Source organism: Haliaeetus albicilla, chromosome 2, assembly GCF_947461875.1.
Source record: "Haliaeetus albicilla chromosome 2, bHalAlb1.1, whole genome shotgun sequence".
Taxonomy (NCBI): Eukaryota; Metazoa; Chordata; class Aves; order Accipitriformes; family Accipitridae; genus Haliaeetus; species Haliaeetus albicilla.
In genome coordinates, this window is record NC_091484.1 from 64,578,323 (window position 1) to 64,602,418 (window position 24,096).

The 24,096-nt window shown below is 37.5% G+C and overlaps 1 protein-coding gene across 2 annotated transcripts in view; it reads right to left on the reverse strand.

Annotated features, from left to right (window-relative positions):
- The window catches only part of KIF5B (kinesin family member 5B), a 38,545-nt gene extending 14,527 nt beyond the window's left edge, over positions 1-24,018 (reverse strand). The window contains exons 1-14 of one of the 2 annotated variants that reach the window (XM_069778094.1): positions 23,630-24,018; positions 14,280-14,367; positions 12,536-12,609; positions 11,962-12,066; positions 11,500-11,548; positions 11,125-11,180; positions 10,932-11,019; positions 9,310-9,434; positions 7,640-7,744; positions 7,078-7,223; positions 4,914-5,062; positions 3,364-3,557; positions 2,474-2,542; positions 1,152-1,358 (exon numbers count right to left, since the gene is read on the reverse strand). In XM_069778094.1, the coding sequence (XP_069634195.1) occupies positions 1,152-1,358; positions 2,474-2,542; positions 3,364-3,557; positions 4,914-5,062; positions 7,078-7,223; positions 7,640-7,744; positions 9,310-9,434; positions 10,932-11,019; positions 11,125-11,180; positions 11,500-11,548; positions 11,962-12,066; positions 12,536-12,609; positions 14,280-14,367; positions 23,630-23,755 (1,581 nt within the window). In that variant the 5' untranslated portion in view covers positions 23,756-24,018. The remainder of the gene's footprint in view (positions 1-1,151; positions 1,359-2,473; positions 2,543-3,363; positions 3,558-4,913; positions 5,063-7,077; positions 7,224-7,639; positions 7,745-9,309; positions 9,435-10,931; positions 11,020-11,124; positions 11,181-11,499; positions 11,549-11,961; positions 12,067-12,535; positions 12,610-14,279; positions 14,368-23,629) is intronic. The other variant, XM_069778093.1, reaches the window with a different exon arrangement.
- Between the last annotated feature and the right edge of the window lie 78 nt (positions 24,019-24,096).

Below are 24,096 nucleotides of genomic sequence, written 5' to 3' on the forward strand. Positions count from 1 at the left end.
TCAACTATCTATAAACTAATTAAAACCAACACCACAAACAAACAAAAAAAACCCTGGAAAAAAGTAAACCACACACTTAATCATACACGCATACAGCTAGCCTATCCCACCAAATTTTAAATGCTGCTCATAATAGGAAGACCAGAGATCATCTGATTTTCAGCCGACCTTCAAGTGATGTAAGTTACCAGTAAAGATTACTTAGCTCAGAATACTTAAAAGTTTAAGAAGTTTCATGATCTTGTGAACATCAATTTTAATGCCAGTGTTCTATCTAGTCAAATCTTACTAACTGAAAATTCACTAGAATTTCACTAGAAATTAATAGTCACTAGAAGAACCAGACCCACTCAATTTCTATCTTCAAGAACAGAGAAGAATGAGACTTGCACCATCACATATTCTGTCTGCAATGCCAGCAAACATGCTGATCCTTTCCAGTACTTAGAATTTTAGGATAGCAGGTAGAGCATTAACTGTTTAAAACTGACTGATGTCTGCCAAATAATTGGCTACCAAAACTGTCAGTCAATTCAGAAACTATGCAGGTATGTAAGGAGGTGTACGGTATTCATCCTGTGGGACCGATGCATCTGTATTTTAATCAGGGCGATCTTTTGGAGTATGTCCACAGCGTTCAGAACTACTCCTTTCAGAAAGTAAAATAAACCGCCTATTTTTGAAGGCATCAGGATAAGTTATTTTACATGCCATAAATACAGCATGTAAATAAACATTCCTTTCAAGAAAAGCTGTACCATGCTCACAGCAATTTCAAGATTGGAAGGAGCAGATTCTTAAGTGAGGATTATCCCAACTGCACCAGAAAGAGAAACAAAACTGCATCAGATCACCAGCATGTAATGAATGTGTTAATGTCTGATATCTAGGGTTTTTCTGAATATCCTTCAGGTATTAAAGTGCCATAGGGACTAAAAAGATGAGAGGTATCAAGGTCAATATTCACTGTGCATTTTTCTGAAGCTTACTGGTTTTAGAAAATCATCCTTTGCTAAAACTAAAGAAGTTTTAGACTTAGGCTCCCATTTTCCCTTGTGAAAAACCTTCAAATTACTTCAAGCAAGAAATACAGGCAAGGCAAGAAAAGTTACATTGAAGACTGTCAGTAATTTCTTATCCCAATTTCATACCGATTTTTGATTGAGTTCATCACTAAGAAGTTCATATTCCTTTGCCTTATCTTCTACTTCCTGAGACTTCTGATCATAATTGACAGCTAATTCTTCAAGGGCTTGTAACACCTCTTTCACTTCCTCTTTAGAGGCATCATTTTCAGCCTGAAGGCGATTCAACTCTGCTTGCAGGTTGTCTTGGTCCCGTCTGGTCGATGCTAGAAGCTGCAACATTGATAGAGATTTATTTAAAGTTACAACAACAAATAATCATCAAGAAAATTCCATGTATAAGTTGAATCTTATTAATGCTTTTAGCTACTACAATAGTTTGTTTCTACATTTTTGCTGTCTAGCATCATCCAATAAGGATGCCAAGGACAGGAACAGTGAGAATATAATGAACAAATTTAATTTATCATCTATATCCATAGTTCTTTAGCTTTTACAGTATCTTCAGAATGGAAATGATTACAAATCAAGACACATAAAGGACAGCAACTGGAAATGCACATGGAATATTGCAAGTTCACAAAAAAGCCACCAATTACTACTCATGAGTCTGAAATTGTCAACAGGCTAGGGACTAAAATTCCAGCATTTTAACATTTTAGCTGCTGAAGAGTAACTAGACAAAGTGAACAGTTGCTAAACAGGCAGATTTATTTAAATAAATAAGATTAAACAGTAGCTCCAACTTCCTGAGTCCTCGACCCATTTCCTTCTTGCCATGTACACAAAGATTATTATTATTTTAATCTTTGTGCTATAAAGAATTATTTTTTCTAATATCTTGGCTAAATGAAGTTAACAACTTCATTATTAATAGGTATTTTCTCCATTTAATTAAGTTACATCACTGGCAAAATGCATACAAATAATTTGAATATTCTAGCAAGTATGGTTTGAAGTAACACATAGATAACTTCCTTTTCCATTATGGGCCATTACATTTCCCTCCTCCTCCTTCTCTCTCTGTACAGCAGCTGACCAAAAGTAAGCCTTAAAACAGTTTTCTTACAGTAAATCAAGGTATCTTGACAAACTGGAAACTTTGCATGGGGAAAAAAACTGCTGATGTCTTTGCATAATATATTTCAACTGCTTCGATCTTCATGGATACTTAAGGTTCAAGTACACTGGTTTAAGTTTAGCCATTAGCACAGTGTAAGTGGGGGGAATGAATAGGCAGAACATTTAAATAAGGAATAAAAGAGAACTATTGTACAGTAGTAAGCAGTCATTCTACTCCCTGGTCATAATGCGTGACCTATTCAGAACATCTCCAATTTCTTTAAAGGAAAGACAAACAAAAATAAAGATGCAAGAGCGAAACTCACCTCTTCCTGATCCAACATTTGTGTTTTCAGTTTTTCTACTAGTTGACTCTGCTGATTAATTTCTTCATCCTGCAGTTGAAGTAAGACTGTGTTCAATAAACTTACAAATAGCACTCAGGAAAAATAATCTAAGAGACAGCAGATGTTAGGCATCTAACTTTTCCATATTCTGAGACAAGTACACAACTGAAAGCAACAAAAGTAAAAAAATAATCCTTTTGACTTCACTGGCTGATCCATTAAGCTCTTAACCTGGCATGTATGTGTAAAACACCATGCTTCAAAGACAAAAAACTCTTATATCTGTGCTTTTACAAATTTTCTCCAAGTTGTTCTAACTTCCAAGAAACAATTAAGATTTAGTTAAAAGATTTTTTTTTCCCCTCTCCAAATTTAGTACTACTACTTCAATTTAAAATTATGTTCAAATAAAATATGCATAACATGGAAGGAAAAAACCTGCTGTCTTCAAATTACTCATTTTCCCCGCTTTCTCATTATTTTCCTTTCTCTGCTATAATATTATTCCAAACAATCAGCTAGGAATGTTCTATACCCAGAAAGTAGAAATACCATTCAAGACACTTATTAACTTTTCCTTCCTAACTTTCATTTCTATCTTTTTTTTCCTATGTACTGATATTTCAGTTTTCAGGGCTTTTTTTAGTATTTTCAGCAAAGAAGGGAGAGCAACTAAGAAAGGATACTAAGGTAGCACCAGATAAAGAAATTTTTATTTCTCTTAATCAGAGCTTCAGAATTAGAGTAGACACTCCCAGCAAATACTTAAGCAAGCTGTACTAACAAATGAAGACTGGCAAATTAAATATTGCGTAATATAGTTCAGGATAAATTTCCAAGAGGTCTTACATTAAGTAAGAATGACATACCTTGTCATCCAGTTGTTTGTATAGTTTGGCAATTTCTTCCTCACATTTTCTTCTCTCAGCATCAGTGAAATTGCCCGTTACTCCAATTGTGGTAGCTGGTTTATCATTAATAACAGTAATATCCTTGTCCACTGCAAAAGCTTCTAAGTTGGCCTTCTCCTTGTCAAATTGTTCATCAACTGGTACAGTCTCCCCTTAAAGAAAAGGATATACTTACTTTTAGAACAGTCAGCCATGAAGTATCTTCCACAAAGTTACCCTTGAGAAGTATTACACGCTCCCCACTAACAGTACTGCTCCACAGTTAATAAGCAGTCAAGTTCCCATGATTACATGGTTTAAAAAAAATTACCACTAGATCATCTAAATATCTCCTGCTTATCACAGAACTTTATATTTCACCCAGTTACTCTGCTATGAGCTCCACATCTCATATCAAACTATATTCTAGAAAGGCACCTAACTTGCCCTGAAGACAGAAAACCCTTTCTTTTCCCTTGGCAGTCTGTTCTGCTAAGTAGCCACATTTACTTTTAAATTGCTTTGCTTCCAGTTTAAAATAGTTTTTCAGTTACACTTTTATCCTTTTGTGTTCATTAAGCCTTTTCTGATGAGAACCCTTTATTAACTTCACATAGAAAAAATACTGCACACTAATCAAGGCACTTCTCTGGTAAACTAAACTGAATTCCTTAGCATCTTATTACAAAACATTTTATGCAGTTCTTGGAAGGTATGGGCTCTTTCTGACACTCCAGTATCTTGTGTCAATATTCTGCAAGAATGATACTTGACATTTCAGGTGTGGCCTCATACCATCTCTATGAAAAAAAACCCCAACAAAAAAAAACCCACATCCTACTAAACTTATTTAAGTGAGCCCATTTTTCTCAGATTAACATCAGGATGTGGTACAGTTGTCTACAAGACTGCAAAATCATCTTCTACAGCTGCCAAACTCCAGAACACATCTGTAAGTATGACCTATGTTCCTCCTTTCCTGAATTTAAGGCTTCATATATAACTTGCATTTTGCCAGACACTTCAAATCAATACGAAGTTAATTATTCAGGAAGAAAGGATGACTTCATATTCTGTACTGTCAGCAATTTGGGGGTTTGGGTGGGTTTTTTGCCTGTTAACATGTTTGAGCTTCAAACGAGGACAAGTTCTTGTGATATTGATTTGAATTAGAAAAACAGAGGCAATATTTTACTCAGTTCCTGCATTTAAAATTAATATCAGTTTTTCTCCCCCAAAATAACATTTTTAGAACGTATGTTAACTCTAGCTCTGCTAGCAAACCAAGTGTTGAAGAACCTAGCACCAATATACTTCCAGACATTTCTGACATTATGTGATTATTAGAAGTTGTTCCAGTTGCATACAGTGAAAAATATGAAGTTGCAATGTCAGCTTAATACGCTAGCTTTAATATTCTTATTACTGTCTTGCATAGTGCTCTTAGTTATTTTTGGTATCCTGAAGACTCATTCGGCGTCTGTTGTCTCACCTAAAGTTTGCAGAACAAAAATATAATCACTTCTCACCGTTCCGCCATCTATTGAGTTCATTTTCTAGCCACTGTATGGTATTACGCAGAGTCTTGTTCTTCTCTTTTTCCTTCTCATACTTTTTCTTCCACTGTTCTGCAGTGAGCTCCACGTTAACGCAGACTGTGTTCTTAATGGTCTTTGCTCTACAAAGAAAAAAGCAAAAAAGCTCTGAAACTTCGTTTTTGAAGAAGGGAATTAAAGGCTATTAAATAAAATTTCTACATATCACTGGTAGAAATGTAAACATTCCCACCTCTTCCAAAAGCTTATTTCTACTCCCTGTCAACTTACTATGCTTTCAATTGGATTGATACAACTGTTAATGGACAGAGCAATACAATAAACTTTGGGAAGGCTGAAAAATCTCAGGCTGGCTAAGTTCAAAAAATTCAGCTGCATATTTTCACCTGAAAGAATTCAAGTCAAGACAGTAATGCACAGCTTTGAACAAAGGGTAGCATTCACCACACCTAGCAAACATTTCTCCGATGGAGAGCATAATACTTTTAGGGTATAAACCATGTAGCTTATTTAAGAAACAGCTCATTTCAACCTAAAAACCCAGTTACTAGATCTCCATTAACCAAAAAGGCATACAGGCTATGAAGTTCAGATGTGATTTTCTACATTCAGTAAGGCAAATCAAAGCTAATGTGTTTGGATGAGGAGATGAAACTATGGGTGCTAATAATGTATCATCATAAAGTTAATGTACAGTTTTTACTTCAGTGCCATACCTCACTTACCTCAGTAATTTTTCTGTATAGTGTCCTACTACCAAATACTCCCCCTCAACGATCAAAACAGGAAAAAAAGCTTAATGGTAGTTAGCAATTCCCCCTCCGCCCCAATAGGACTCCTATAAACATCTTTCTGCAAAGTCTTATTGGGACTGATTACTACCAAAAGACACATGATTTCCTAAGTTACATGATATTTATCTAGCCTTCAGTTTCTACAGCTTAGGGTTTCATCATGAATTTATCATCCCAAGAAGGCTGAATTAATATACCAGACTAACTATGGTGACTAAGATAGAAGCATACTCTATTAACTCCTGAAGAAGTGAAGAGCATGAGGCAGTGAAACTACAGAGCTACAGCGGGGAGACACCAGAGCTACAGCGGGGAGACACCAGAGCTACAGCGGGGAGACACCAGAGCTACAGCGGGGAGACACCAGAGCTACAGCGGGGAGACACCAGAGCTACAGCGGGGAGACACCAGAGCTACAGCGGGGAGACACCTCCTGGTAGCTCATTCAAGAAATACTAAGAGGAAAGGAAAAGACCTCCTAGATTCTAAAAGAGGACAAAAAGTCCTCTACTACTGCGGAATGCAGTCATTACTCTACACCCACTAACTACCCATATTCTGCCAGATTTTTAAGAAGTTCTGAAGTCATCGGATCTACTTTCCATAATAAAAACACTTCTCTGAAAAGACCAGTAGAAATTTATCTTGTTGAACTAAAGTGGAAGATGTATGCTAACATAGAAGACCAGATGAACCAAGTAAAACGCTGACAGATTTCGTAATGTGCTGCAGTAAATGAAGTAATTAAATCTAGTGGTCAGGAACTGGAGTATTACGATGAAGCCTTAATAACGGAGTGGCAAGGAACAGTTACCTAACAAAATGCCAAATTTGAAATGGGTACTTATAAATTCAATTACAAATGACACAGGAATTTAGAAGTATTAACTCTAATGTTACTGGAATGCTAGATACAGAAAACAGACCAGAAGATGTAATTCAGCACACTATCAAAGAAAGAGTGGCAGAGGACAGGTTCTCCCAGGTTCTCCCAGCAAATAAAGGATTCAACTTAACAAGGGAGAATTCCTTCCTCCCTCCCTCCTTCCACTTGGGGGGGGGTATTAATTACCCTCCAAGACTATACATTAAACCACATTTTGAACCAAACTATATGCTGTCCTCAAAATACACAGTCTTCAGGGTCCTGCCCAGTTTAAAGATTTTTATATAATATAAAATAGATCACAACACTTAGCCACATGGCTCTGAAGAATTACAGAAAGAAAGTAAACATTCTAATTAATTTGGTTCAGGAATCTTAACAAGAGTACCTTACTTATTTCTCATTCTGCATTTCTTTCTGAGCATAGTAAGAGCAAAATATGAAGTCATTTACTCACCTTTGGCCAAACAGAAGAGTAGATTTAGTTTCAGATTCATTGTATGAAGAAGGAGAACAGCAAATAACAATAGTGGTTCTGCAATTACCCCCTAGTGAATCTTGAAGGATTCTGGTCATTTTGCTATCACGATATGGAACATAAGTCTACCAAGAAAACAGTTAAATGAATCAGTCATGGTTTTTTCAGACACATTATTTAATTTGCTGGAATAAGAGCTATGTTTTTGCTAGGCATAACTTCATTAGAAAGACATTAAATTCTACTTTAATTCATAAATCATAAGACTGAACACACATGGGGTGACATAAAATTGTACTTCTATGTTTGGTAACTTCCAGAGTACAAGAAAAGTACCATACTGAAAGTTAGGTTCTTCAACATTAAATGTAACTTCATTAATTATCATGTAACAGCCATTTGCAATGCATTTCTGCAATTGGATTAGTTTAAAAGACTCCATGCATATCACTGACATTAGTAAAGAATTTCTGTATATCATCACATTCAGAGACACAAGCCTTTAACCTTGAACTATAAAAATACAAAAAAGAACACTTACACTGCTTTCCGCCAAAGCAGAGATGACATTTCCAAGAGCAGACAAAGACTTGTTGATGTTCTTGGCCTCATCCAGCACAGCACCTTCTGCTCCAGTTTTACTAACCTATACAAATATTTCAGTAAATTACTAAATGCATCTTCAAAAAACACCTTCCACATTTAATATAAAGACTTGAGTAATTTTTCTGCTTTTAAGTCAGTCTCCCTGACTTTGAGGTACTCATAAACAAGCTGGATTAGAATAAGCAAACTCCTCCTCAGACTCTTTCCCTGATTCACCATCAGTTTTTCATTCAGAACTCAGTGTGTGAAGATGTTTCTGATTTTTTTTAAACTGAAGCGAGTATTTTCCCTGCAAAGTACACCTTTTCATAGAAGATACGTGTATAGTTAAAAACCTCCATCAAATAAACAAATTCAAAAGTTGTTTGAAGTTTGTCAAAAAATTTTAATTCCTTCAAGTAAAAGAAAAGAAGCATTATGAATAGTTTGTCCAGAGGTCATCCTTAACAAACAAAAAACCCCCAAAAATCCCAACAAACCACATAACAGCACCTCCCCCCCGAGAATACAGCAGTTTATATTAGCAAGAATTTGTAAGAACAGATTTTAGAGGCTGAATCTGACCTACATGAGTGTTTGAGGAACTTAAGTATATATCAGCAGAAATGTGAAAAAAATCTACCCTGACACCATTCTATTTACCTTAGCTCTTCTGCCTCAAGGGCTGAATTTGACTTGGAGTCCTATAACCCTCTCTTTACTATTCTTCTCACCAAGCTCTGATCATGACTATAACTAAGCAATTCTATTTACCCATGTTTAAACCAATTCAAGACAAGGCATCAGAAAACCTCATGTATTTCAACAAGACTGGGAGAAGCACAAAAGTAAAGTTTGAAATAAACAGTGAAAGGAACAAAACTACAGAGAAAGGAGACCTGCAACCCAGTCCTTTAACTTCATTCTCGCTTTAACGAGAATGAAACTGGAAGCATTAAAAAAAAAAAAAAAAGACCATTACTAAGAAAAACATTTCAGAATAGAGGACCAGAGACAACAAAAAGGCCATAGAACAATGACATGAGGAAAGACAACAGCAAGCAGAAAGGACTGAAAAATGCCAGAGACAAAGATGGGGATAAACCCAGAAGCAAAGATGAAAAGAATGTCAAAAATCCAGCTCTTGAAAGGCTAATTACAGTCTATAAAAAGTGATACAGAATAAGCAAAATGGTACATATTTCCTTCTCTGCTTTAAACCATTGACACAGGAAAGCAAGCTGTCATTTTAAACAATGTTAATCAGAATTTCAAATTAAGAAACTTGGTACCACTACATAAGAAAATCCAGATATTCCACATCCATAAAAGTATTTTTATTCCAGTACCTGGCTAGCCAACACACCTGTACACTTTTTTGCTCTCTCAGATACCAAGACTGAACTCTAGCCTATTTCCCTACCTTATTCCATATTTACAAACCCCAACTGCAGAAACGCAGATCAGCTTAAATAATCAAGCCAGACTACGATTCAGAGACCACATTTCAAAGTCATAATTAAAACGCTTCAGAAATGACAACTGAAGAATCAGTATTAATGTAAAATATTTGATTGTAAAGAATAACCGGAGTTTTTCAGAGCAGAAAAAGAAATTTAGAATTACCTTTTCACTACCTGCCAAGTCCACAAGGTAAAGTTTTCCACTTAGTTTCTGTTCTGTTTGAGTATTCTCTTGTTTTACATTAATAAGAAAAATACTATGACTTCGGGAGCTGTGTTCATTCATATCTATAATCCAAAATATACAAATTGACAAAAATATTTGTACAACCAAACTAACTTAACAAAACAGTATCTTCCCACAGTGAAGCAACAGATCTAAAGCTAATGAAACTGTATAGTCTCTCAATGACAATAAAACTAACAGTATCGTCTAATTGAGTAACAAAGATCCAGTCTTCCTTGGGCTTCTATTAATACCACATAAGCTCACTGATAAGATTTGCTAGCCTGTCAACTATGGATTTCACAATAGAACAAAAAGGACATTTGCATTCTGAAACAAGAACATAGCGGGTTTGGGAGGGTTGGGGGTTTTTTTTGGTAGAGCTACAATGTATCACATATTATCCTTTTGTGAAAATTTGAACTGGATGGCCCAAACCTCTCACCCTTTTCTGGTTTAAATACCTACTGTCCCCTCTGCTGTGAAACATGTAGACTAAACAAGACTTACTGAATTTAAAGAACGATTTTAATTCATTAACAAAATTTAATCTGACTGCAATGTGAATGCGAATGTCTGCCTATTTCTTCTTCCCTTTAACCATAAATCCCTCACAGGCCTAAAAACACCAGCTTACTGATGCCACAGAAGCAGCTCAACATAGAATAATATCCTTCTATCCAAATTTCTGTTATTTCTCCATTACTTAGTCTGGTCTCTGCTTCAGAACCTTACTAACTAGGAGCAATAAAGTGAAAGTGCAGGACTGAGTCATCCCTTAAAAGAAACACGATATTTTTATTTTTTGTTCCTTAACCAAAGAAATGAGAAGAAAAATCTCTTATTTTCTTAATGATTGCATATTCTTTCTTTTCCTGAATAAAGTACTAGACAAAGGAAGGTTGTGAAACTCACCCTCAAACTGGCTCTCAAAGATTTCTGACAGTCACTTCAGTTGCTAAGAACTTAAGTATTATTTTGCATGCACCTCATCTTCCCTTGTCTTTTTTTTTTTTTTTTTTTAAACCCTCTGTCACTTCCTAATCCTGCTTTTTGTGGGAATTTGGAGACCTATGATATAGCCCCTTGCAATGCAGCTGCATGCCACAGGCCAAAAAACTTGGGACATTGGGACACTGCTTAAATCTGCAGCATGTCTGAATATATATTCTGACCAGCTTTTCTTAGAATATGCAGCAGAATTGCCAAACTGTAGACGAGCCACAGCACCTTACTTGTGGATTCATAGGTTAACTGAAACAAATTCCACAAACTGGGATTTTGCGCTATTCCTAATGCAGAACTGCACCTTTTTCTCCAATGATTCAGAGCTCCTCACTGATCACTTACTTTCTCCTTTCAGCCCAAGCCTAAGTAACAACATCTAACAAGAAATGAATTGAAATACTTGTTTCTGAAAGACACACCGAAACTGCTTATGCTAGACCCTTTCAAAAACCTGAATGATTTAAGCTTACTATTTTTGTCTTCCCTACTTCTTAAGGCATACCAGAAGCAAATCAATAAAGCACTAAAAGGAGACAAAAGATAATACTTACTTGTAACTGCTACATGTCGGTTTGATTTTCCTTCATCTATAGTATCCATAACTTCTTCTGGACTACATACAAAACGCTCTGTGCAACCCTTTAGAAAAAAAAAAAAGGCAAAAACCCACCACACCAACAAGCCAAAAGTAAATGACATACACTAGAGGACTGAAAGATGAAAACATATCAGGTTGATGCTCACCTTTACATAGGGAACTCTATTTTTGTCCTCATGAACAGAAAGATTGGTCTTTGAAACTGGAAGAGAAAAAGTTCTAAAGCTAACATATATTTCTTTTCAAGATGAATGAGCTGTGTACAATACATGTCCGAGTCATAGATGTTATTTCTCAGCAACACATTATAAAAACTTAATACACATGAAACCACCACTACTGCAGCTTTAGTAATATTATATAAATTAGCTCCATACTTTCTCATTTTGATGTACCCTTATCATGTATAGGTTATCAGCATACTACATACGTATCTTAGTATCATGATAAGGTTTGGGGTTTTTTTTAATATACCTCTCTCCAGAACAATTTTCTATGTTCAATATAAATAAAAGGCTTACCATCCAAAAGGTCCCTTATTTTATCCAAGTATATTTCAAAATATGACACCTAGAAGTGGGAAGGGGAATAAAGATACAGCATCAGAAAGCACAAATGCTTTGCTTTTTGACCAGAAGGATCCCCACATGATTATTATGACCTCCCACATAATACCATGTCTAGCTCTAGTCCTTAAGGCTGAACTAAAATACACCTTTAAGAAGAAACTATTTTGATCAAAAGCTTCAAACACTTTCAGCACTGCCATAAGTTATCAGGATAGCTACCATCAATGTTTAATGGAAACAAGATTAAAGTGTTAACGTAATTCTTCTTTAAGAAGAGTCAGTTAATTCAGAAATAACTCACGTTTAGATTTTCCAAGTTACAGGCATTTGAAACAGATACAGAACATCCATTTAACCATAGACTACTTACAGTTTTAACATAGATTAAATAAGTAACAAAGAAGAAAATTTTACCTTTATATGAAACTCAAGATTCTCATCCATAGAGTAAATATAATTAAAAATATCTTGCACTATTCTTGGAATAATACCCATTCCATCTGGGTCATGAAGTTTCCCCTTATTAGAAAAAAATACAATAAAATGAAACATACTGAATCCAACATAACAGTATCCAAAGGCAAAACAAACAGTTAACAGACAAATTAGTTTTAAAATAATGCTGACAGGTATGATGCACTTGTTTTACCTATAAAGGAGAGTCTTGACCATCCATTTAGCCCCAGCATTTGCCAGGAGTGAAAAGAATAGCCTCAGAAATCTCCCAAACTACTACAAGTGAAAATGTACTAATAACATTATTCTTGCATTTCTCATCCTGCTACTGAGGGCTGAAAAAATACAGTAATCGCCATGCTCGGTCCTAAAAAAACATTTTGGGTACCAAAATGTTGCAATGGAAAAGGGAAAGAAAATTAAAATTGCAAGATGAAAACAAGTAGGCATCTTATTTCTACAAAGATAAGACTACTGTGATGAAAAGAGATGACAGTGACATTAAGAGGAAAATTATTTTAAGATTTCTTACTTCCATAGTGTGTGTCTTTCCAGACGACGTTTGCCCATAAGCAAATATTGTACCATTGTATCCTTCAAGCACATCTAAAGAGAAAGAGTATTTTCATTAGGGTTCATTTCCTTCTTCTAAAGGAAAGTCAAATGAAAGAGAATGCAAGCAGGCAGTTCCTAAAATGTTCAGCAAGTTAAATCATTCAATGTTTGGGAACTCTGTGCTACAGCTGGGGGGAGGGAGGGTGTTCCTCCCTACCCCTTTTAATGCATTAAGTCATCATTGACTACATTTTAGAAGTTTACTGTATTGGAAGCATCTGTTCCTTCAACCAGAAAAATCAGGACTTCAGAGTCAGGAACAAAAAGGAAATCGATACAACTGCCAGGTTGAATAGATAAGTCTTTGATAACTCAGAAGAAGAAACCATACACGAGAACACTATAATATTTTCTGCCTTCAGGAAAGTTTAATTGTCCAACTGTGAAGAGAAAGGGCTATGCTGTAAGTTTTAAGCAGCCTACTCTTTGGCCATAAGTTTATATTTCAAATTATGAATGAACCAACCCAAAGTGAGGGGTGAAGGGCTGGTGGGTTGGCTTGTTTACAAGTCAGTTACTATAGAATCACATCCTGCAAGCAAACTTTCATTTTCCAAAAACAAGCATGAGATACTCCAAATAGGGAAGTCTTTGCCAGCCCATCATACCCATAATCCATTTGTACCACCACTAGAGCTCGTTTGCCACCTGATGTAGCATAGCCTAGAAAAGCCACGCAGAGAAACAGGTCAGATTTTTAGATGGAGGAAAGGGGCAGCGTTACAATTCTTGGTTAACTTTGTTTTTTAAGGAGTAAACTTCTGATCTAATCCTGATTACTACTGAATTCATTAAAGGGTTAAATAGTTGCAGCAGCATGGCTTTCCCCACAGCAATTCACTTTTCTAATGATCAAAAAACCCCTACATTTACCCAACCTTCTCTTGTCACTAATAGCTGATATTTCAGGGGTTTCTGACAAGGCTTTGTTAAAGTTATTTTGAAAGTTGTGTCAATTAGAACTTATTACTGATCTCCTCAAGAAATTAATCAATTTTATTTTCAGAGAACTAGATAATTGCTTACTACAACAACTTACTGTGGTATAACCTTCTTTGTGATAAGACTTGATTTTCTGAAGTTAGTAGGCCAATTCTGACAATTCAAGTTTGGAAAAACTGTACACCCTGACATGCACAGCAATAACTCATGTTTAAACTTTTAATTGTGAAGCTAAAAATCATATTCAAAAAATCCTCCTTAAACTGCGTATTAAATGAACAAGCTTAGAAAAGATCTATAGCATACATGGGATTTCACAAGTTTCCTTTCCTCTTATATTCCTCCAAACAAACTAATGCAGGATGTTTTCACCAATAAATTTAAGGGGGGGAAAACCCCCCCAACAAACCTATTCATAAGAGTTACTTTGATTAAATTTCTGACAAACTGTTGTAAACAATCTTTTGCAGAGAACTGCAAAAAACCCAAAATATGACAGGTAAATGTTATCAAATGTTGCAATTGACTGAAACAGCAGGTTAAGTATTGACATAATTTATCGGCTCAACTACAGGATGATTTTATACTGCTATGATCCACGATGGCTCTTATTAAACACTCAGAAAGCAAAAGGGAGCAATAGAAGTATCAGTTTTCACAATTAAATCCACACGAATATGAGACATTTCCTTATGGTTAAAGTTGCTGTTCTACCTTACCTTTGACAATCTTTTTAGCACAATCATTGTATACTTGTTCCTGTGATGTGTTTGACTGGAATACACGGTCAAATATATATGGCTTGGACTGAAAAAAAAAAAAAAAGACGACACAGAGAGCTATTAAAAACCAGATGCTGGAAGGAGAAGTGGAAGGTGCTTGTTCATATAGTTTAGAAGTAGCCTACGCTGTCTCAACCCAATCTTTTGTTTTATTTTAAGCACTTGAAGACTGTAGCAAGGAAATCGGCTTATATAGTGTTGCCTAAATCTTCACATGCTTGCCTACAAGTAAGGCCTTGAATTAAATACATTTGTTTTCAAAGTGCAACCTAAATGGTTCTCCAAAACTACTCTGCCACATGACCTCAATTTACTTGATTTACAAGGTAAGCCAATGCCTAGTCTGTGCATCTAAGAATCCCTTATTCTCTTCTACTCTGGTAGCAGGTTTACTCTGGTAAACCCAATTATTAAAACCAGTTTATACCACATCACACAGAACATCCATCTTGGTAATATTTGTTAAAAACCTCAAACCAAAAAGAAACATTCAGATCACCTACAGTCAGCATAACAACTATTTCCCCTTACATGATATCCTTAAAATAAAGTTCCATAAGCAGAAGAAAAGGCCACTTTGGAGGAAGGGAACCTTTCACAGAAGACTTATTTTGGAAGACACTGTAAGAAGAAGCTCTGACATAGCTTTTTTTAAAGGAATGTTGGATTTTGTTTTGTTTTAAAGAAAAGATTTTCATAACACCGTTCTACACAGCTGACAATCCATTAGGATATGAACTATTATGCTCATCTTATGAAGTTCCAATTTTTTTAGCATTTTCAGAGCTTGATTTAGCAGGCAGCGACGCAGACAGGCAAGGTTTACAAGGGACCTAGGTCAGTTACCGCTGCTACGCTCACTTGCAAGTGCTCCATTTTGCCTAAATTTAATTCATAGAATGGTTTGGGTTTGAAGGGACCTTAAAGATCATCTAGTTCCAACCCCCCCTGCCATGGGCAGGGACACCTTCCACTAGACCAGGTTGCTCAAAGCCCAATCCAAACTGGCCTTGAACACTTCCAGGGATGGGGCATCCACAACTTCTCTGGGCAAACCTGTCCCAGTGCCTTACCATTCTCACAGTGAAGAACTTCTTCCTTACACCTAATCTGAATCTACCCTCTTTCAGTTTAAACCCATTACCCCTTGTTCTATCACTACACTCCCTGTTAAAGAGTCCTTCCCCATCTTTCCTGTAGTCCCCGTTTAGGTGCTGGAAGGCTGCTATAAGATCATCCTGGAGCCTTCTCTTCTCCAAGCTGAACAACCCCAACTCTCTCAGCCTGTTTTCATAGGAGAGGTGATCCAGTCCCCTGATCATCTTGGTGACCCTCCTCGGGACCCACTCCAACAGGTCCATGTCCTTCTTATGTTGGGGGCCTCAGAACTGAACACAGTACTCCAGGTGGGGTCCCATGAGAGGAGAGGAGAGGGGGAGAATCAACTCCCTCAACCTGCTAGCCACTATGGTCATTCATTATCATCCTCCCTCAAGGATATTCTGAACTGCCTCTCTGGCAAAGAAACAAGTATAGCTTCCATCTTTCACCCACCCACCACATTCCCTTCCCCAGCCTGACCTTCCATTTGTCTTTTAATAACATCTAGCATAATACCAAATGAAGCTTTTTAGATTCAACACATATCTATCTGCTGAGAGGGCTTGAATTCAGGTGGATGAGCTCCCTCTTGGAAAAAATAATTACAGCATTCACTGTGTAAATATGCTCAAGAAACCACAAGACTCGGTAGGCAGAAACTATCCCTAAGGTGCTGAAGTTTGTCAGAATGCTTGTTTCACAGCAGGGAAAACACAGGCCTTCTTGATTACTCATTTTAGCTTCAAATACACCTCAAATTCCTACGTTCTACAGGTAGGATTGAGGCCATTACATATACCAGAAGACAAACAACTAACAAGTTCCAAGTAACCCTGAGGTAAGAAAATGAAGACTGAGAATACATTACATAAAAAGGTAAGTCACTGTAGAAGAAGATAACACTAGCTATACATTTTCTTTCTCACTAGCAGCTGTAGTTTCAAGAAGCCTCCAACTTCACAAATATCAATCAGCCACACTACACATTGCAAGTCATCTACATCACAAAATATTCATCAGATCTGTTTCATGCTCAAGTGCATATTTATATGCACTGAAATAATACCATTTTAGAGGATCATATTTACAATTACACCTTGGAAAAATATAGTAAGAAAAGTGATAGTGTGCAATGTCACTGCAAACAATCTGTGCAGCATTAGGAATTTGTGTGGTTGTACTTGTAAGGTTTAAACTCTTCTCCAAATTATTACTCCAGAAAAATATATAGATGACAAGTATTCCAATTAAATTGATTTCAGAAGAATTAGGGAAAGTTCCTGGATATTATCTTCTGACAGCCTATGCAGCAACTGTTAACAATACTGTTTCTCACAGATCCCAACATATCTGATCTTTGCTGTTCCCCGTAGACCATGACAACTATGAGAACAGAAAAGTACATTAAAATGCAAACATTATTTTGCATAGTATATGTTTGAATGTATACACATACATTATCAAGTGTTTATATATTACTACAGAATATTTCTGATGCCAAATAGCAGATTTTCTTATTTACTTCAGTGAAATCCAACTTTAAAAAAAATAATAAATTAAAATATCAGGCCTAGTTTCCGGTACAGGAAGATAACTTGTTTAGAAAGAACTATAGGCACAACTTGCACTAGTCTGCAACCATCCTGCAATCCACAGGTATTTGCAGCAGGTTCTGAAAAAGCTTTCCTTCTCTAAATTTTTAAACAGTATTTAGAGGGTTTTGTGTGTGTTTGTGGTTTTTTTGTTTGTGGTTTTTTAATTCTTTTGCCAAGCAAAGGTTGACTGAATGGAACTATTCTTCTTTATCTATGTTAAAGGAAAATTATGTTTACTAATTTAAGAGTAATACAAAGACACAGAATACTTTTTAGACTATCTACTCTCCAATTGCCTCTTAAATGCCTTCATAAGAGAACAGAGCCAAATTACAGTATCCCATACAATTACAGTCTCTTTTGTTGGACAAAATGTTAAAATAAAGAACAGCACGTATGATGAATGCCAAGGACGAGTAAGAACAGAAAACTAACCTGCAACAACTTCACTTGGCCAGTAATGCCTTTAATTGATCTTGTTTATTAAAAGTGAAAGCTGGTAGGCACATGACAAATTCCAATTTCCCTCAAATTAACAACTGCTACCAACATACCCCCAAAATTTAACAATTCTGGCCAAAAGAACCCTTATGAGGAGTCCTGTTTATACTGCTTGTCACTTCCCCATCCCTCGCAGGTGGAAAGTGAAGGGGTTTTGTACATGTCCTTAGTATTATACGTTCCTAGATGAGGCCACAACACAACTTCAAAGCACTCAAAAATCCAATTACATATTTCCCTCCCTTCCCAGGTTGCAGTACACTTATCACACCTATGAAAACCCACATTAGAGGCATGTCCCTGCTTCATCATTACTGAATCAATATCTAACCAACTAGGTTTAGCCAAGCAGGTTCCAGGATAATTATGTTTTAAGAATACAAGTTACTCTCACTCAGTATGGTTTCACATCTTTGACATCTGCAACACTACGTCTTACCACTTCTCTTTACAGTCTACTTTCTGCTGTAAACAAAGCTAAAACAGTATTACACAGATTACACTGCCCTAGAAAGCTGCCTCATTACCTTTAAGAGATTAATCAAGAAAGATTAAAGTGTCAGATATTTTTTCTATACCAGATGCCTTTTCTTCCCCAAGTAGTAAACAATCAGATATTATGATGAACTGAAAACACAAAAGGTCCAAGCAACATTATCACATGGTGTCCATAACAGTGGTAGTAGCAGTGTCACTACCATGATATGATGCTGCTTTGACATACTCCAGAAATTTTCAGCAAGCATTGCTCAAATCCTAATAAAAATTTAATACATATGACCTATAAGTAACACACAAAATATCAAGCAAACAAGCAGAGCTTCTGACTTCCTTGCTCCAAATAGAATAGAATCCTTGCCTAGCATTTGTTCTGTCAGTAATCAACTACAAGACAACTTCAGCTCCCATAGTTGCTTGTACTGAAGGGATGTGGTCCCACAGCAAAAACTTTGCAAGCGCTCTCACAGCCCTCAAAAAAGTACATCTGCCAACACGATTTAGCAGTAAACTGAATCTTAATAAAGAGTTTATGTTCAAGTACACAGTTCTGCAGTTAACTTGAAGACTAGTTACCCATTATCCTTACATAACAGGACACTCAACCCATCTAAATCATACAAGATTTAGAGAATGCGTTAAGTTTCTTCAGAAAAGTTAGTTTTTGTCAGTACCTTCAACGAGGACTGCACAAAAATCTGCAATTACAACTAGACTGAAATCTTACCTCAAAAGTCCGAGAAATACTTAAGGTTATCCCCATAGAATTTTTTAAAAAAAAAAACCAACAAATTATTTCTACCATTATGACTTTCCATAAACTACAGAACTGGTTATTTGTAAATTACCTGAGTTCACCTTATTTTTTATGCATTAGCATCTGAAGCCAAGTCAGCAGTGAAAATTTACTTGAAAAATCAGTAGCATATTTTTCTACCACAACATACCCAGATGCTCTTTACCGGTTTTTGCTAGAATGGACAGTTAAAACAATGCTATACCCACCCATGGTTAGCTTATCCTTGGCGAGAGGTTGAAGTAATAAGTAATGGGCTTACCTTCCCTTTAAGTTCTGCATCTTTATTAAACAAAGTTCTTCCCATCAGCACAAAACATGTTAAAAGAAAAATCCCACAAAGAATAATTTCTGGCAAGTATGATGTCAAACACCTGAGTCAGTTCTTCCTATTACTAAGCTAAGGTACTGCTGCTTTGACACACCTAACGGAGTCCAGGACTGCAAACGAGTGAAAAGGCACTGTTCCAAATTAGTATTTTATTTTTAGGATAAGGAAAAAGGATTTTCTTCTTGTCCTAGCTCTATGCATACAAAACTGCACACAATACAGAACAGTTAGTGGATCTCAGCTCTTTCTGACCCATTTTTCTTATTTCTGTGCAAATACTGCAACTCAAATATCAACTTTTACAGCAGTTATTTATTGTTACAGAAGGACTAAACCATGTAATTTTATTTTAAAAAATTGTGACTAGAAACTCAGTTTTGAGCATCAAAACAGAGAGGAATTTTGGAACAAGAGTTTCAGCCAAGCTTTGCTTTAGTAAAAAGTTTCTTCTAAAGAGGAAAGCAAGCACTGCTGGCATAAAAATGATCATTGAATTTCAGAACAAAAACCAAATATGAGTAGAGGTGTTTCTAAGCAAGTGGTACAGCAGCCAGGGAATATAGCTCTTCCTTTACATATTACTGTAAACTAGAATATTTGCTTTCTGTTAAATCATCATACCAGTATCATCTGCAAAATGTCTCTATTATCCACCATTTCATGGAATGAAGTAAAAAAAAAAAAAATTAGAGTAACACTAAAAGAGTATGATTGTTTCAGCTACAGATTGCAATTTCTGATTCATGTTTAAAGTTGCACTGTAGACATAAAGCATTTTTATTCATGTGTTTCTAATTAAGCAGTGCTTTCCTTCACCCTAGCAAATAAGACAAAAAAAGTTGTTTTAAGAATGCACCTTGCTTCTTGCATTTATACAGTCCGGCACAGCCTTTTTTTCTGCAATGCATATTTTCCTTTTGAATAATCTGCTGCCAAGAGCTGTAGTAATAGCAAGTGATCTTCACTAACCTGATTCTAACATAAATTAAACCTAGCCTTGCTCTCATTTACTATCCAATACTAGTTTAAAAGGTAATGAAAAAGCAAGCTACATGTCTCAAGCTCTTTCCAGGATTACAGGGGTTATATCTTACATACAAAAAAATAGTACTCTCAGCAAATACGAAAATACAGGCAGATAGCCATGATTCTCTCTTAAAAGCCACAGAAATAAGGAATATACTATGATCATTACTAGCAAAGTTTGGATAATAGAGGGATACTGCCCATTTGCGTGAATGCCCGTAACACCTCGCCACTTCAGTCATTTGATAGTACTGTTTTCAGTTTGGGCTTCAGTCCAAAATCCTTGAGTGTCACTGTATTCAGTAATCTATCTTATCGCTTCTGAACAGTTTTAAGATGAGCAAGACTAGGTATAGAGATTTTTTTTAAAAAGAAGTATAGATATGTTATGCAGAACTATAAAGCTACTTAGTTGCAAGCAGTTTTACCTTTGAAAAAAATAAAGGACATAATCATATAGATATTATAAGCTTGCTACTCCTCCCTGTTTTATCTTACTCAAAAGCCTGAAATCCATGTGCAAATTGCTGTCAGTTTTTGTATAAAGGTACATTTAAGATGTTTAAAATAAAAGCCATAGACTCATAACAAGTCACCCTATTATCTGTTTAAAAAAAAACCCTTATATTGAATTAACAGGAAGAACCATTAGAAAAAAGTATTTAATAAAAATATTAAAGTGGAAAGAAGCCACTTTTGATTAATACTTTAAAAGCTCTTTGCTAGTTAGAAAAGTTTCATCCTGTGGAAGGACAGCAATTTTTCAAAGCCTGCTCTTTAAAACATACCAACCCCATATGTCCCCTCAAATTGCTGTTACACACTAGCTACAATTAAAACAAGTATTTTATCTGACACAAATCAAAACAACTCACTTGTCCAGAAAGACAACCATGCCAGTAATTACATAGGAGCTAGAACAAGAAGGGAGGATAGATACACCAGAGATGACAGGGGAGTCAAGGAAGGAGGAGGGTTTGGTTATAGTCACTGATTTCCCTCCCCACCCTCCTCCAGAAAGCCAAATCTGCAGTCTGGTATAAGCTCTGCTTCCAATGTCTCCTAGTTTTCACCTTCTATCTACCTTTAAAGGCAACTCCCAAGTATTATTAAAGAAGCCTTCACGGTTTCAGCAGACTCAGTGCACGCAGAAGGGGCAAGTCCTTCAGGCAGCTGAGGAAAGCAGCTATGTAAAAAAAAAAAAAAAAAAAGTGGCTCAATTACTGTTCAACAGGCAGCCCATATGACATGTAGCAATAAAGACAGAAACCAAATAGCTGAAAGTAACCAAACATACAACTTATTGAGGAATGTTTTTAGAAATTGTTTCATGAGAAGGACTGTTTCTGTTACTATCCTCCCTTGGGCAATTCTACAACACACACACACACAAGAGGTGGCTCCCTACAGCCTTAGGTTGGAAGGTCCATAACTTTATAAAATAAACTCAGTCAGCTTGTTAAAAAAAAAAATAATTAAAAAAACAAGTTAAAGTAATTGTCTTAGCAGTTTTAGAGAATCAAGTCATAACTTTGAGAACATCGATCTTGTCATATATCCACCATTATAAAAACAAAATCACAGAATATCAATCCTTTATTAAGATTTTGTGAAACAGAACACAAATACTGCCACCACTACCCAATCTAATAATTCTGGGAGGCATTTTTCCCAAAGTCAGACACAGCAAGTCCTGGCCCTAGGACCACTGAAAGATTTTTTTGTTGTCATTTTTACCAATGCAGAAAACACCAAAGTACAGCTGTAACACTAAACACTAATCCCAAGCAGAAAGCCCCACATGATCCCTCAGGAGCGTGCCATCAGACTGTTCTACTCAGATATAGTACCACCTCAGCCCAATTTACATTTTAGATATTTGAAAAGCATACTTAAAGAGTATTTAAACAAGTTTTCTTTTAGACTAGAACTACTGAAAGAAGATACGGAAAAAATATTTTTTAAATGTCAGAAAACTTCAAGGTTTCTAAACTTAGTCATGGATTTTAAACAAAACATGCAGTGTCACAATGAATGGGTATTCACTGATGGATGCAAGATCATTTGTTCTAGTTAAGTTTTCCATTTTCCAGGTTTGGTTCCTTATTCTGAGGAGTTTACCTGTACAACCTCAGGAAGAAGAGATGTACTTTGAGATACTAAGTGGCCAGTTGAAATAAGCCTGAATTACCTCATTTCACAAGCTTGCTATTGTTCTTGTAGCTGCAGACTCATGGAATTCCATATTTTATTGACAAATTCAGTTGAATATTAACAGACTAGAGCACTAATACTTAGTGCTACTAAAATAAGTATTTTATTATATCACGTCCTTCAACTTCAAACACTGTGCAAAAAAGCTATCATTGGTAGCCTCAAAAAACAGAATATAAAAAAGAAAATTTGAAGACTGATAATAACTGACATCTAAGTTACCTTCCGTAATGCAGAACCAGCACTGTCTCTATAGAGGAAAATATTTATATGAAAACACAGATTAAAAGTTAGCAAAAATAAAACAAACATTGGGAATAAAGTGTGTTTGTACAATGCTAACCAAACCAGGCAATAAACTACTGTACTTTAATTTTACATTCCAGTTCCACTGTGTGGCTAAATATGATACACCAAACAAGAAGGGAAGGACTACCTTTCCCCCTGTAACATCCAGATTGTTTTATAACAGGCCTCCTACTTTGTAAGGTGACTTCAGTTAAAATAACTTTACAAACTTTACAAAAAGTCCGTTTATTCTGATTTTAAGAACAAAATTTATTAGCTCGAGACTGATTTACAGGTCACAAGCACCACGAAACTGAAGCCTGCACTGTTGTTCTGCATTTTCTTCCCAACTCTCTGTAGACGATTACTTCGATGGTAGGTAGCTCCAACGCATGCATTTTGAGCACGAATTTAGCGGTCAAACTCATCGCGGTCACCGAAACCGGGGACAGCCTAGCCGGGGGACACACTGCAGGACTCGCCTGCTACTCTCCACCTCGTGATTCACGCATTTTCCGTGGACATACCGAAGCGTGCCCTGTGGCTCGGGCTCGCCAACGGAACCTCACGCTACGCCCCAAGTCGCAAGCCTTTCGCCAGCGCTTTTGTCAAAGGTTTCCTGACCGGCCGCCGCCGCCGTCTCCCTACGACCCACCGCCCACCGCTCGGGGACCTCTGCCCCCACCGGTACCCTGCTCTTTGCCCCACCATGCCCACCTCCAGACTAGCCGGCCCCCCTCCCCTTGCCCCCACCCCCCCCCCGAAAAAGGCCGCCCCCCTTCCCGAGGCGTCCCCGCCCGCGGGCGCTGCCGAGCGCCTCGGCCCTGCCCTCCCGCCTCACACCGCGCCCATCCCCGCGGTATCTGACCCCGCCGACCCCTGACACCCCCTCCCCCCCGGCGCTTCCCCGCCTCTCCCGTCCGGGGCGGCCCCTCACCGCGATGACGACGGTGTCTTCGCCCTGAAACTTGGCGATGTACTTGTCGCCGCGGGTCACTTCGGACTCGTTGAGGGGCCTGAAGCGACACATCACTTTGATGTTACACTCCGCCGGGTCCGCCATCTTAGGCCAACGCCGCCTCCGGCGCGCTCAGCTCCGCCGCCACCCGCCGCTGCCTCTACACCGCCGGCTCCGGGGGGTCTCGCAAGCCGCCGTCGCCGCCGCTGCCGGGAAGCCTGCGTCCGCCCAAGCAGAAGGGAAAAGGGAAGGGCTCCTTCCTGGCCGCCGCCGCCGCCTCCCGCTCTCACTTCCTCCCCAATATGGCAGCCATGGCGGCGCCTGCAGCCGGCAAAGCCGCGGCCCTCCCTCGCCGGGCAGAGGCGGCGCCGGCGGCGGGGACGGAGGGGTGACGTCACCCTCTGCAGCGCCCGGCCCCGCCCCCTCGGCTGGCACCTGCTGCGCAG